Source organism: Canis lupus, chromosome 10 (genome assembly GCF_003254725.2).
Source record: "Canis lupus dingo isolate Sandy chromosome 10, ASM325472v2, whole genome shotgun sequence".
Classification (NCBI taxonomy): domain Eukaryota; kingdom Metazoa; phylum Chordata; class Mammalia; order Carnivora; family Canidae; genus Canis; species Canis lupus.
The window spans coordinates 27,396,109-27,409,557 of NC_064252.1; the positions used below are offsets into that span (position 1 = coordinate 27,396,109).

General features: G+C 58.0%; 1 protein-coding gene and 1 long non-coding RNA gene across 7 annotated transcripts in view; one reads left to right on the forward strand and one right to left on the reverse strand.

Annotated features, from left to right (window-relative positions):
- Nucleotides 1-82: 82 nt before the first annotated feature.
- LOC118350104 (uncharacterized) overlaps nucleotides 83-13,449 on the reverse strand; it is a 46,419-nt gene continuing 33,052 nt past the window's right edge. Inside the window, exons 2-6 of one of the 3 annotated variants that reach the window (XR_007413461.1) lie at nucleotides 6,004-6,217; nucleotides 5,595-5,884; nucleotides 4,470-4,538; nucleotides 2,276-2,405; nucleotides 83-1,033 (exon numbers count right to left, since the gene is read on the reverse strand). This is a non-coding gene — a long non-coding RNA (uncharacterized LOC118350104). The remainder of the gene's footprint in view (nucleotides 1,034-2,275; nucleotides 2,406-4,469; nucleotides 4,539-5,594; nucleotides 5,885-6,003; nucleotides 6,218-13,449) is intronic. The other 2 variants (XR_007413460.1, XR_004803327.2) reach the window with 2 other exon arrangements.
- On the forward strand, nucleotides 1,651-8,347 carry LOC112668183 (translation initiation factor IF-2-like). 4 transcript variants are annotated; one of them, XR_004803326.2, is made up of 3 exons: nucleotides 1,651-1,730; nucleotides 5,377-5,432; nucleotides 6,813-8,347. XR_004803326.2 is itself a non-coding variant. In XM_035696434.2 (3 exons), the coding sequence occupies exon 3, from the start codon at nucleotides 5,677-5,679 to the stop codon at nucleotides 6,631-6,633; it is 957 nt and encodes a 318-aa protein (XP_035552327.1). In that variant the 5' UTR covers nucleotides 1,657-1,730; nucleotides 5,377-5,432; nucleotides 5,507-5,676; the 3' UTR covers nucleotides 6,634-6,792. The 4 variants fall into 4 exon arrangements, 2 of the variants coding, with proteins under 2 accessions (XP_035552327.1, XP_035552329.1); XM_035696434.2 differs by lacking the exon at nucleotides 6,813-8,347 and adding an exon at nucleotides 5,507-6,792 and having other exon boundaries at nucleotides 1,657-1,730; XR_003141544.3 differs by lacking the exon at nucleotides 1,651-1,730 and having other exon boundaries at nucleotides 1,842-5,694.

Below are 13,449 nucleotides of genomic sequence, written 5' to 3' on the forward strand. Positions count from 1 at the left end.
TTTTACAAATGAGGCAGCTGAGGCCCCAGTCCTACAACTGGAGTTAGCCACTACCTCAGAGGACACTGTTGGTATTCGTGGATTGATTCAAAACATTTATTGAGCACCTACTATATTCCAGGCACAAGCTGGGTGCTGGGAAAACAGTAATAAGCCAGATTGGCACAGACCTAGCCCATGTGATCTTTCTGGAACACAAATCTGACCACTTGAAAATCCTTCAGTGACCACCTCACTGCCCTGGGGATCTAGTTCATATACCTACCTCCTCATCAGGGCATCCTAGGCCCTCAGAAGCCCCCCTGACTACCCTCAGCAGCCCACATGGATCCTCCCCTGCCCACCTCTCCCACCTTCCCTGACCCCACCCTGCTCTGGCACATTGCTGTGGCCTCTTCACCCCATCCCACACCATTCACTTCTCCTCCCCAGCCCCAGGCCCACTCCCATGCCAGCTCCTTGCCCACCTCTGTCTCAATTTCTTTGCCTAGTTGACTTATCCTCGTCTTTTCAGGTTCCATCCTCAGTCATCACCTGCTCCAAGAAGCCTCCCTTCCTCAACCTCCCAGCTAGGGGTGAGCTCCCAGGAGCCCTGTCTTGCAGCACACTGGCTCTTCAGTGATTTACCTCTCCTCCTGGACTGTGGCTCCTTGAGGGCAGGCCCAGGGATGTAGTCAACTGTGAATAAATCTTCACTTTCTCTCTCTGTTCCCCCAGCTTCCCATCCATCCATCCATCCATCCATCCATCCATCCATCCATCCCCAACCCATCCATTTAACCTCTTCTTGCTATGGCCCTAAGGCCCCAGACCCAGCTCAGTGGTTACAGGTGAGTGCACACTGCTGGCACCACGCAGGTGGTCTGTTTCATGTCCCTATAGATGCAGGGACAGAGTGAGATGGAGGAGGCACCTGAGCACCTCCTCAGTGCACTGGCTCCTGTGATTGCAGACAGGGAGGCTGGGGCTGCTGCTGTGATCTACCTAGGTCTCCTCCCAAGTCCCTGGGCCTCTCACGGAGTGGGCAGCAGCTCTGGAAAGAGACAAGCGGAGCTGGAGTCAATTGGGTGAGCGCCAAGTCCTAGCTGTGTATCCTCTCTGTGCCTGTTTCCTCATCTGAAAAATGTTGTTGGCGGCCTGTCCCTGCCTGCCTTGCAGGACCGCTGTGAGGGGCAAAGGAGGGGACAGTGGACAGAGACTGTCTTCCCTGAGAGCGGACGCTTCAATACCTGACTGGCTTCCTGACACTCCCATCTTGGGCACAATCTGTTCTGTTTCCAAAAAGTTCCAGTAAATTTGGTTTCAGGCCTCCATCTCCAGGTTTCCCATGGGTCAGGGCTCTTTCCTGGAGCGGTTTCCGGGGAGGAGCGCGGCTCCCTCCAGCTGCAGCACCTGCTCACCGAGCCCCCCCGCTGGGCCTCAGCCTCCACCTGCGGAAGCGGGGTCACTCCCGCCTCGGGGGCTGCCGAGGGTCAAGCCACATGGTGGACATGGACGGGAAGGTGTCTGGTCTCAGGGGGCACGGAGGTGGCCCGGCCGGGAGGGTGCCCCTGCTCCCTAGAGGGTGGGAGGGCACAGGAGACCTCCCGTGGAGCGCCAGCCGCCCCCCCCCCCCGTGGCCTCCCCGACCCCCAAGCCCCTCAGGAGCCAGGGGAACGGCCAGGAAGGCCGCTCTCAAAATGGCCGCCGCGGCCACAAGGCCCTTCTCCTCCCCGGGCGGCCAGACCACGGTCAGTCCTCGCAGCCCAGGGGTGCAGTGTGGGGCGGGAGGCGGGGAGGAGGGAGTCAGGGTGGGTGGGGGGCAGGGGAAGAGCCAGGGAGAGGGGCAGGGAGACGAACAAAAGGTCCCTTTGTGGAGCTGCGCAGGGAGAAGAGGGAGCGCATTACCCAATGCCCAGAAGCCATGTTGGTAACAAGAGAACCATTCTCTGCTTCACTTGGAAAACAACTCGGAGCAGAGAGAGACAGGGAGAGATTTAACCCCATGGGCGCGGGGCGCAGGGGCGCAGCCGAGGCCACTGTGGGAGGTGGGGAGGAAGCCAGGGCTTGCTAGGGGCCTTGGGCCGCTGGGCCATTTCCTGTCTCCCAGGCCTGGGCTGCGGGTCACAGGCCCAGAGGCCCAATATGGCTGCTTGGCCGAGTCCCAGCAGCCTGTGGACTGGGGACTGGAGCCTGGCCTCTGCTGCCTAGGCCTGCTCAGACGGCTGACCCATGCCTGCTGCAAGCCCCAGGGCCTGGCCCACCCCAACCTCGGGGAGGACCCCCAAGTCCTTACATCACCTTACGGCTTCGGGCGCTAGGGGCTGGTGGGGTGGGGTTCCAAGGCCACCAGCCTCCACTTGGCTCCTGCTGACAGGGAGCACATTTCCTCCTGAGGAAGTCCCTTCCTTGTTGCACAGTTTTGCCTGTTAGAAAATTTTCCCGAAAATTTAATTTAATCTCTTTCATCCATACCCAGCTTTCTCCCCTTCCCCCACTCTCCCCCCAGCAGCCCTGTTCTCAGGCGCCTTAGAGACCACATCTGGTAATAAGGCAAATAAGGAGAAAAGAAGCCATGGGGCTCGGGACGCTTCACATATACTCACTTAATGACCATTGCTACCTTGGGGTCAGCTGGGCTCAAGTGAGCTACAGTCTCCTCTGCTGACTTGTTCTAGAAGCACCTAACACAGAGCCCCACACGGGAGGCACTCCATGGTTAAGCAGAAGAAAGAGGTCTTTCCCTCGGTCCTTCTACAAATAGGAGTTGGGCACTAGTCACGGACCCAGCCCTGTCCCAGCCCTGGTGTCACAGCAGTGGATGAAACAGACCACTCCTGCCCTCACCCCGTGGTGATGAACAATAGACAAGTGAAGATACATGCTAATGTCAGGTGGACACAGGCTCTCTGATGGCAAACAAAGCAGGGTCAGGAAGGCAGGAAGGGTGGACATTAGAAATGGTGGACAGGGAAGGCCCCTGGAAGGGTGTGCTGTTTGACAAAGATCTGAATGAAGAGAGGAAGAATATCTGGGGCAGAATGTTCCAGACAGTAGGGGCAGCACATGTGAAGGACTTGAGAGGGCCTGTGCCAGGGAGTCTAGGAGCAGCCATGAGGCCAGAGTGGTGGGAACGGAGGGAGTGAGGGGAAACAGGGAGGACCAGCGAAAGGGGGTCAGAACACAGGGGACTGCTGGAGGAACCCCAGCGTGATGGGGCCCTCAGGGGCTTGGAGCAGGGGGTGCTGTGGCCTGACTGCCGTTTCCACGAGGATGCTGTGGATGCCGTGCAAGGAATAAACCGTAGGGGCACCTGGGTGGCTCAGCAGTTAAGCCTTTGCCTTCAGCTCAGGTGATGCTCCTGGGGTCCTGGGATCCAGCCCCATGTCAACAGGGAGTCTGCTTCTCCCTCTGCCCCTACCCTGCTAGTGCTTTCTCTCTCCCAAATAAATAAAATCTTAAAAAAAAAAAAAAAAGAATAAACTGTAGGAGGTCAGGGGTGAGGGCTAGAGACCTACCAGGGCTTTTGCCACAACCCCCCATGCCTTCTGTGCTCCCATCCCTGGCGGCGACTCCCCCCACGTTGCCCACTCTCTCATAAGTATGGTCCAGTCATTCTCTGAGTTAGTGACAACCTGGCACCTGCTATGTGTTAAGATGGGAACAGGCAGGTTTCTAAAGAGAGCAAGGTTGGGATGCCTGGGTGGCTCAGTGGTTGAGTGTCTGCCCTCAGCTCAGGACGTGATCCCGGGATCCTGGGATCGAGTCTTGCATCGGGCTCCCCACAGGGAGCCTACTCTCCCTCTGCCTATGTTTCTGTCTCTCTCTGTGTCTTTCTAATGAATAAATACATCAAATTTTAAAAAAGAGAGAGAGAGAAAGCAAGTTTACCCTAGGGAGTGGTTCATAATCGTGGGGTTGCAGGCCCCTACGGTGGAACCACTGGAGGGTGAACCTGGCCTGTGGTCACCCAGCTTGAAGAACAAAGCTTCTTCTTTGGGAAGTTTTTAAAAGCTTCACAGAGAACTCTCAGGACACTGACCCTCATGAGCCCCATGGTGCCGAGATATTACAAACAGTCCAGCAAAGCAGGGGCTCAGTGGCCCACCTCCCACCTCCGGTGGGTCCCAGGCATCCCAAAGCCTCAGGTTCCTCATCTGTAAAACCACACACACCTTGCAGGTTTTTGTTTTGTTTTGTTTTGTTTTGTTTTGTTTTGTTTTACACCTCGCAGGTTTGATGTGTGCATAAGAAGGCAGCACTTCATTCTTTGGGGGGGTGCAGGGGAACGGGGGCAGGGCAGTGGTGGAAACTGAGCTTCAGGGAGGTGAGTGATGGCTCAAGGTCACCAGCTGGGTCAGGGCAGTGCCTCCCTACCCTACTGCCAGGGCTCTCCTTGCACCCTCCATGTGTTCCCAGACATGGGAACTGTGGACACCTCAGCTCAGCCCCAGTCAGGTGCCTGGAGCAGTAGGGTTGTGGCTACAGACCTAGTGACAGTATCAGGGGACCCTCCAACAGCAGACAGGCCAGCGGGCAGGGCAGGAAGTCTGCATGGCCTAGAGGGACAAAAGCAGGACAGACTCTAGAGTTCCAGCTGAACAGAAAGGAAACCTGCCTCCACTAGACCCCAGAGAGAGACAGAGAGGGAAAGCACAAGTGAGTGCTGCGTTCCTGTCTGCTCCCCACCTTGCTGTGGGCGCCGGGCAGCCTCCTGGTCTCTCAGACCTCTACATCAATGGTGGGATGGTCCCTTATCCCTCCTGGCCCCGTAGGATGGTAGCAAGGGTTGGGCGTAGGGATGAGTGGAAAGCCAGCATGGAGGCTGCTGCTGGGGGCTTAGTGGTCCCTGGGCTCCTGTTAGGTTCCAGGCCTGTGCACTGCTTACAAGACAATCCGACATGGTGGACTGTACAACAGGCAGCGCTGACAGGACAGACAGGGAGACGGCCCTGCCTAGGAAGGCTTCCTGAAAGAATCAAGTTGTCACACAGGTCATGGGGGTGGGTAGGGTTTCTGCCAGAGGGTCTGGAAACCAGGAGGCCCAGCACAAGTAAAGGCACAGAGAAGGGAACCAGCTTGCACAGCAGGAAGTGACCTCAGCCCCCTGGCTGCAGAAGCAGGGTGAGGAGGCTGGGGTGGGATCCCAGAAGGCCCCTGCTCCCCTGGGCCAAAGCCCCAGGTCTCACCTCCACCCCTCCTGGTCTCAGCTTAAAGCTCCTGGTTTCCACCTGCCCTGGAGCACTTTCCTACGAGTCTTTGCTGGCCAATCACTGTCCAGAGCCATGAGAGCTGCCCCTCTAGGAAGCCCTCCCTCACCCTGGCCAGGTGGATAATTCCTCCCCGGGAGTAGTTTGTTCAGTCTCAAGGGAAGGAACTATTATACCCATTTTACAGAGGAGGAAACTGAGGCTCAGGAACCATCGGTATCGTTCAGGATTGTACAGCTAATGGTGAGTCCAATCTCCATTGAGCTCTTCCATTTCCTCCCTGACCCCTACCCTGTGCCAGCCACCTATCTCCTCAGATCTAGTGCTGGGAGGCTGCTGGCTCTGTAACTATCCCCCCGCTTCACTGAGGAGGAGGCTGAGGCCCAGAGAAGGGCCAGGACTCACCCGCCACCATGTAGCTTAGGATGGCTGAGCAGATTTTGAAGCAGGAGCAGCTGTCCCCACTCCTCCTGCCACCACTGGAGAAATGCAGACGGGACCGCAGGTGAGTGGGAGGGGAGAGGCCAGGCCTTGGGCAGTTCTGGAAGGCCGGAAAGACAACCAGCAGGGACAGCGAGCCCAGCATGGCCAGGCCTGGCGCAGTCAAGAGACGCACGGCGTGTGGCGAGGCAGCAGGCCCGAAATGGTGGCGGGAGGCAGCAGAGGAAGGGGACCCGCCGTGGACAGCAGGCGAGCTGAGGGGGCAGAGGGACAGGTGGGAGGGCTGCTGGAGAGCCGGGAGGCACTGACCGGACTCCCAGGGTTCGGGGCACCACCCCCACCCCCAGCCCTGCCCGGGTTTGGCCCTGGGTACCTGCCCCTTGGGCTTGTGCTGGCAGCGGGGGTCAGGCGACGGTCACGGGCCTCTCCTACCCCGCAGTCAAAGGGGCTGGTCTCCAATGGAAAGTGCACTGGAGACGGCGCGGGTCACGCGGGAAGTCACCCAGTGTGGGCCCGGTGCCCTGGTCCACGTCACACACCCGTCCTGCCAGCGCAGGACGGAAGCCTCGAGGCCCTTCCATGTGGCACTGTCGTCAATCAGAGGAGTCACATGGGGGCGGGCAGCGGGGGCCTTGGCGCCTTCCTGAGGTCTCCCCGCCTCCGCCCCGCCCCTCGGGATCCTGCCACGGCTCTTGAAAAACAACCGAGGGAATCGAGTGGAAACACAAATCCGCCACCCAGTCCCTCCGGCTCCCTGGGGCTGACCCCCACCCCGGGGCGCCCAGGCAGGGGGCTCCTGCTCACACAGTTGGCCTTGGGGGGGCCCCAGTGGGCACAAGTCTCAATCCCGGCCTCCCAGCAGCTGGGTCCATCCCCCCTCTGGGTCCCCCAGAGCCAGCCTCACCCTGGGAGGACATGGGCACTGGAGCTTGACTCCCCCCAACCTCTACAGTCTGGCCTCCAGGGCCAGGGAAATTCCAGACTTCACTCTGGCAAAGACTAGCTATCACCCTGGACAAGCCCCTTCCCCTCTCCAAGCCTCAGTTCCCTCATCTGTAAAATGGGGGTAACGAGCTGCCCAGGGCCACCCCACGGGGCTGGTAGAGGACAAGGAACTAGGGAAGGGCAGCATGGGGAAACTGCAGAGTGCGGAGCCACAGGTTGTCACTTTGGTTTTTACAGAGACGACTTGCCTCCCAGGGTCGGAGAGTCAGCTCTGCTTGGGGGACATGAATTGCAGATGGCAGGAAGGGGTCCCTGACCTATGACCAGCAAGGGTCCCCAGCCTACCCAGCCCACCCAGCCCTGCTCAGCCTCGCCACCTCCCCGCTGCCAGCCTCACCCCGCCAGCATCAGCCGCCCCAAACACCTCCCCCATGGACGGGCTGCTTCCTGGCCTGAAACCCCATCTGAAGAAAACAGAACTTCTCCATGTTCGAGATCAAGACCAGCCATCTCTCCCCTGTGAAGCTTCCCGATTCCAGGCCGAGGGAGCAGCGCCCAGCGCCCCTTGTGCACCCTACAATATGGGGCCTGTCCGGTGTGAGCTGCGAGCGGGCAGGGCTCTATCTAATCATGCTGGGTCTCCCGAGCAGATGTGTGAGCAGATGTGTATGTGCGCGCTGGGAGACAAGCCACCGTGACCTGGCGGGGGGCGGGGGGCATCCCATGCTCCACTCAGGGTCCCCCCTCCTGCCCGGTCTCTCCCGGGCACACCTGGCCTCCCCGCTGCCAGACTCAGGGCTGCTAATCCCCTGTCAGGTGACAGGTATGCATCTCTAGGGTGGCCAGGGCAGTGGCACTTGGGGAGCTCCACTGGGGAGATGGCCACGATGGAAAGTGGGAGGATGCCGGCTGGTTAGAAAGTAGGCAACATCACCCCGGCTTCAGACAGAGGGGACCAGAATACCAGAGAGGGGACAACGGATGTGAGCAACATTTTGAAGGAAAAACTGTCGTGGCTGATGATTAGCCATGAGGGGATAAAGAGGCGGATGAGTCAAAAATGACTGAAGTTTCACGCCTAGGTCACCGGAGAACAGTGGAGCCATTGATGGGGCAGGGAAGCGAGTGGGGGCTGGTTCGGGGGCAGGATGGTGACTCGGGTTTGGGACATGGACTCACAGCGTTTTGGGGCTGGAAGAAGTAGCCTCAAAGGTCATCCAAGTCACACACGAGGAAACCCAGGCTCAGTGGGGAACAGCCACTTGGCCAGGACAGCGAGCCTGTCGGTGTCAGAGCCAAGGCCAGGGACCGACCAGCCAGGGTCAGTCCCTCACCTAAAACAGTGTGAGGCTTGCGCCCCGCCTGTGCTCAGGCTGTGCTCTGGAGCCCCCCAGGCAAATCCGACCCAGTCCCCACCTTCAGGGCTTCACTGTCCAGCGAGAGACACACATGGCCATAATCACCACCTGATTGAAGGGGTACTCACAAGGCATGGTGGGGACTCAGAGGCCAAGCCTCCCTGGGAGGGACATGGGGGCAGGGGGGTCACTAAGGAGTGATGATAATATCACGATGATCACGGGGATCCCTGGGTGGCGCAGCGGTTTAGCGCCTGCCTTTGGCCCAGGGCGCGATCCTGGAGACCCGGGATCGAGTCCCACCTCGGGCTCCCGGTGCATGGAGCCTGCTTCTCCCTCTGCCTGTGTCTCTGCCTCTTTCTCTCTCTCTCTGTGACTATCATAAATAAAAAATAAAAAAATAAAAAAAAATATCACGATGATCAGAAGTAGGGCCCTATGTGTCAAGCTCTTCTCACCGAGCATCCTACAAGCTATGTAGTATTGTTGTTCCCATCTGTCCCACAGATGAGGCTGAGAAAGACTAAGATTATCCAGGGCTTCACAGGTCCTGTGCTCTTAACCCCTGCTTTTTGGAAGAGGTGTCCTGGAGCTGAGGCCTGACAGATGAGTAGGAGTTTTCCAAGAGACAGGCCAGAGAGGGTGGCACCAGTCAGAGGAACCAACTTGTATCGAGGCCCAGAAACCTGCTTTCCCCTGGCAGGGTTTGAGGCATTGATGGTCTATAGCCTAGAGCCCCCCATGTAGCTCTCAATGCCCCCCACCCTGTCCCCAGCCCCCTCACTTCTCAGGACCCCCTCCTGCCCCAGTGCCAGCTGGTGATCTGATGGATTTTCAGGAGAATGAGCTGGAGGTGGGTAGGGCTGGGGCTGTTCCCTACCCCCAGGGAACAGTTGCCCATGCTCCCCGACACCCTCCTGGCTCTGTCCTCTGCCCCCCATACTTGCCACTGCATCATCATCTCAGCCCAGAAGGACCCCGCAAAGCAAGTCAGCCCAGAGGAGTGAGGGGTGGGCCTGGGTCACCCAGCACGGGACCAGCTGAGCTATGGCTCAAACCTGCAGGGCCTGGGGGCTCAGAACCCCCTGAGCTTGAACGAACCTCCCAGGTAGGTCTCCATCCCTGGGCTCCCATGTGAGGGTCCCACTGGAGGTGAACCTGGAGAGAAGGGTGGTTGAGCCCTGGAAATTACAGCTGATAACACTGGGTGACGTGGTGTGCAGGAGTGAGCTCATACCAGTACGGGAGAGCCAATGGTTAAATTTTCTGGAACATTCCAAGCCTGCTGATATCAGCTGGGAGGCCTGAAAATTGGCCCTGTGGGAGCTTTTACATTGTGAAAATCCACTGGCTAGCCTCCCTCTCCCCCAATGGAGCTGATTGTTAAGCATTTACCAGCACACCACTGTCCACAGGGGCCATCTCCTGGTTCCTCCAGAGGCTTCTGGGTTCTCTTAAGTTCCCAGCCCAGTCTCGGGCTCTTGAGAGAGCTGCTCTTGCTCAAAATCCATTAGCATCTCCCACTTGCCATAAGTGAAAACCCAAACTCCTCCCCAGGGCCTTGCAGCTCCAGCACCTGCCTATCTTTCCAGCTGCGTCTTGAGCTGCTCCCTTCACACCCCCTGCTCCAGCCACACAAAATAGAGGATACTTGGTGAACAGGACCCTGCTTTCCAGCAACCACACCTTTGCTCATGCTGTTCCCCTCTCCTGCAATGCCCTTCTTTCCTCTTTGCCTCTAGCAATCCTCCCCACTGGGTAAAGTTTATTCATAATTGATGCTCAGTCAATGTTTCTTGACTGAATGGAAGGGGGTTGAATCAAGGACTGACCTGCAACCAAGCTGAATCTGCGGCCCTGGGACACCCTGAGCCCATTCCCCTGCCTCAGGACAGAAACACACCAAAACTCCCCTGCCATCCCAGCCTGCTTGTAGCCTTCAACAGAGTGGGGTGCTCATGGAGGACAGTGAGCTGGCTGCCTTGAGGGATGGTAAAAACAGAAACCAACTCAAACTGCCTGATTAGCCTGGAAACTAATCCCTTCATTCCCTGTTCAGCCTTTTGAACTCCTCTTCATCCTTCGCCCAACCCAGATGCTACCTCTGACAAGAGGTCTTGCCTAGATGGTAGTCCTCTATTACCCCCGACCCTGCTGCTTCATACACACTTTGATGGTCACACTTGTGGTGCTGGATGGTGCTTATCTCTATGTGTCCATTACCCCACTAGACCACAGCCAACTGAGGTAAGATGGGTTCTTATCTAAGGTTGAGTCTTCAGCCTGGTGCCCCCAGGCTTAGGGACTACTAGTTGAATGAACTCAAATCGACTCCATCACTGTCTTAGGCAAGTCATCCCTTCTCCCTGGGCCTATTTCCCTTCTGTATAAACTAGACTTGAATAAGGTCATCTCTAAAGACCTTTCACATTCTAGGATTCTATGAATACGGGGCCTTCCTGTCCCCATCAATCTCTAACCTTCAAACCTCCTTCCCTAACCTCGCAGGGTTCCTGAGCAGCTCTCACCCCTCCTACACACACACAACAAGGGACCACACCTCTCATGCCTCTGATCCCTGAACCCCTGTCCCTGGGCACTCTTTTCTCTTGGACTCTGGGTTCCTGGCCTTGCCCACCCCACCCCCACCCCGGTCGTGCCCACAGGCCAGGCACGCAGTCACCACCTGTATGTGCCCATCAAGCGTTGCGATGGAGCGAGCAGCCAGGGCCTGCGGGGTCTTTGCGGAGTCTCAGAGGCCCTGTTCAGACAGGCCCAGAGTCGCCTGCCCATCACAGCAGGGCTCCCCGTCAACCCCTCTGGGCAAACAGCCACATCTCACTTTCTGCCTGTTTTGCTCCAGCCTTCAGAGGATATGTACATTCGGGAGCATGTAAGGGGTAGAGGGCCGCCCCTTTCTCTCTGTCCCACACATAGTCTGGGTGACTATGCAGCCATTGGCCTCCCTCAATCTTTGCCTTTTCCTTCATCTCCTGAGCACCCTGAGACAGAGGTGCAGGGCCAAGCCATCCACAGGCACACCCAGGGACGGACACATGTGCATGCAAAATCGTGCACACAGGGACACCTGGGTGGCTCAGTGGTTGAACGTCTGCCTTTGGCTCAGGGCGTGATCCCGGAGTCCTGGGATCGAGTTCCACATCGGGCTCCCCACAGGGACCCTGCTTCTCCCTCTGCCTGTATCTCTGCCTCTCTGTGTGTCTCTTATGAATAAATAAATAAGATCTTTAAAAAAAAACTATTAAAATAAAAAAGAAGCATGCACACATATGTGGACACAGAGAGTCGTGAAGCCTGTTATCCATCACCCTGTGCTGACATCTGGAGCACTGAGAGGTGTCACTCATGCCATCGGGTATGTTGAATGCTGGGGAAGCAGAGGCTCTGAATCCCTTGTTGATCCTCAAATCCAAGCGCCAAAAGCCATGCCCACCTCTGCGGCAGCGCCAAGCAGCAGCAAAGAAGCAGCCCTGGCCTCCCACCCTGGCTGGCTTTGCCTCTCACCCAAGGCAGGCACCCAAGCCCCCCACTGCTCTCTCGTGCAATTCAACCTCTGTGTTTCACCATCTCACATGCACACACGTGGGGCAGAGGCAGGGCCCAGGGCTGGAGCACACGGAGCAAGCTGCAGGATGTCCAAAGGAGAATCCAGCGTCTGCCAGTCTACCCCAGACGGCACAAGGGAGCAGGTGGCTCTTGGGTGACACCGATAATGGCTTAGAGCGAGGACTCTGACACCTCCTTCCCTGGGAGCCAGATGCTCTTTAGCAAAACTTCAACCTCTCTGTATCTCAGTTTCCCCATCTGTAGAACAATGGTAGGTAACAGCGCCTACCTTATAAAGGTGTTACAACAACTGAGGGAGCTATCAGATGTCGCCCACAGTGTCTGGTGTGCAGTAACCCCTCAATAAACATCAGCTGCTGCTCTTCTGAGTATAGACGAGGGGTGTCCAGCCCCAAGTGCTCCTCTCCTGAGCACAGAGGGCTGCGCGCTCACCCTGTGCTGGGTGCTGGGAAGACCCCCAAGGCCCCTGCCCTCAGTGAGCCCACGAAGATGGGGGAAAAGTGCAGACAGGGCGAGAGCGTAGGTGTGTGGAGGTGTGTGTGCACACGTGGGGGAGATGGACAGGACAGCTGAGGGGCTGAGCCCCAGTGGAGGGGGATCAGGAGCTAGGAGAGGCCCTCCAGAAGAGGAGAGGTGTGGCCTCAGAACAGCCAAGGGTGAGAGGAGGGAGTTCCAGGGGAAGGAAGGGCCTGAGGGTATGGGAGGATGGTGAACTGTGACGGGGAGAGTGTAACGCTGCATCTGCCAGTTTCAGGGCCTTTATCGCCAGCAAGGGAAGCCGCTACCAGGCCCCATGTCCCTCATCACACGCCGGGCAGGATGAAGCACCTGCTCCTCGCACCTCTGCACCCACAGCCTTGTCCATGCAGCCACTCCCACAGGTGCCAGCTCCTCTAAGAAGTAAGCGAACCTCAGATGCTTTACTGTAATCATTAGCGCCTCTCTGTCCCTCCAGGATGGGGGTCCCTGAGACCAGCACATGGGGGGAACACAGCAGAGATTGGCTGAATGAGTGAACAAGTGAACAAATGAACGCCTTGGTGAATGGATGGATGGAGTGACTGCCACCTCCCCCACCCCCCGATACACACGACACTAGTGATTCACCTGATGACTGCTGACACCATCCCACACCCCGTGACTACACCACACAACCCGCAGGAGCTCTGGCACCCACCCAGCCAGGCCATCACCACCCTGGCAAGCCTCGTAGAGCACTGTTGTCTCCTGGCATGCCCCCTCCCCATCCATCCATCCATCCATCCATCCATCCATCCATCCCCCCACCCACGCACACTTTCCCTCTTGCCTGGGGCAGCTGGTGGGAGGGTGGGGGCTGGGGTGGGGCAGGACCAGAGGGGCCTTGGAGGCAGCAGGGCAGGGGGCTGGGGGAGGCTGGGAAAGTCCAGGCTGTCTCTCCTGGGGGGCGGTGGGCGGCGTGGTGGGGCGCTCACAGGGATGAGAGAGGGAGGAGGGTCGCTGGCCCGGTACAGCTGCGGTCCCCTCCCCAGCAGCCTGCCCGGGTGCAGAAAGGCCTCTTTGTTCTCCGCCTTTAAAGGGTAAGAGAAACACTTATGCATGGCAAATTAGCCCAAAAATGTATTTCTCTAAAACACCCAATTGTCTCACCAGGCCTGCAGCTGCAGGGAAGTTCCAGGGAGCCGGGGGAGGGGGAGGCTTTGGGGTGACCCTGGGGGACAGGGAGAGGCGGCGGGGGAAAGAGGGGCCATCTCGCCTTCCCGCCTCTGCTCTCAGAATTTCACAGGTGCAGGAGGGCACAGCTGGGGAGGGCCCTGGGGTCAGGGAGACAACCCCTGGTGTTACAAGGAGGGAAACTGAGGCCACAGAGGTGGCAGGACGATGGCAGAGGGAGTGCTGGCTGGCCGCAGAGAGAAGGCTGATCCCAGGTCTCTTGGATTCTTCCATCT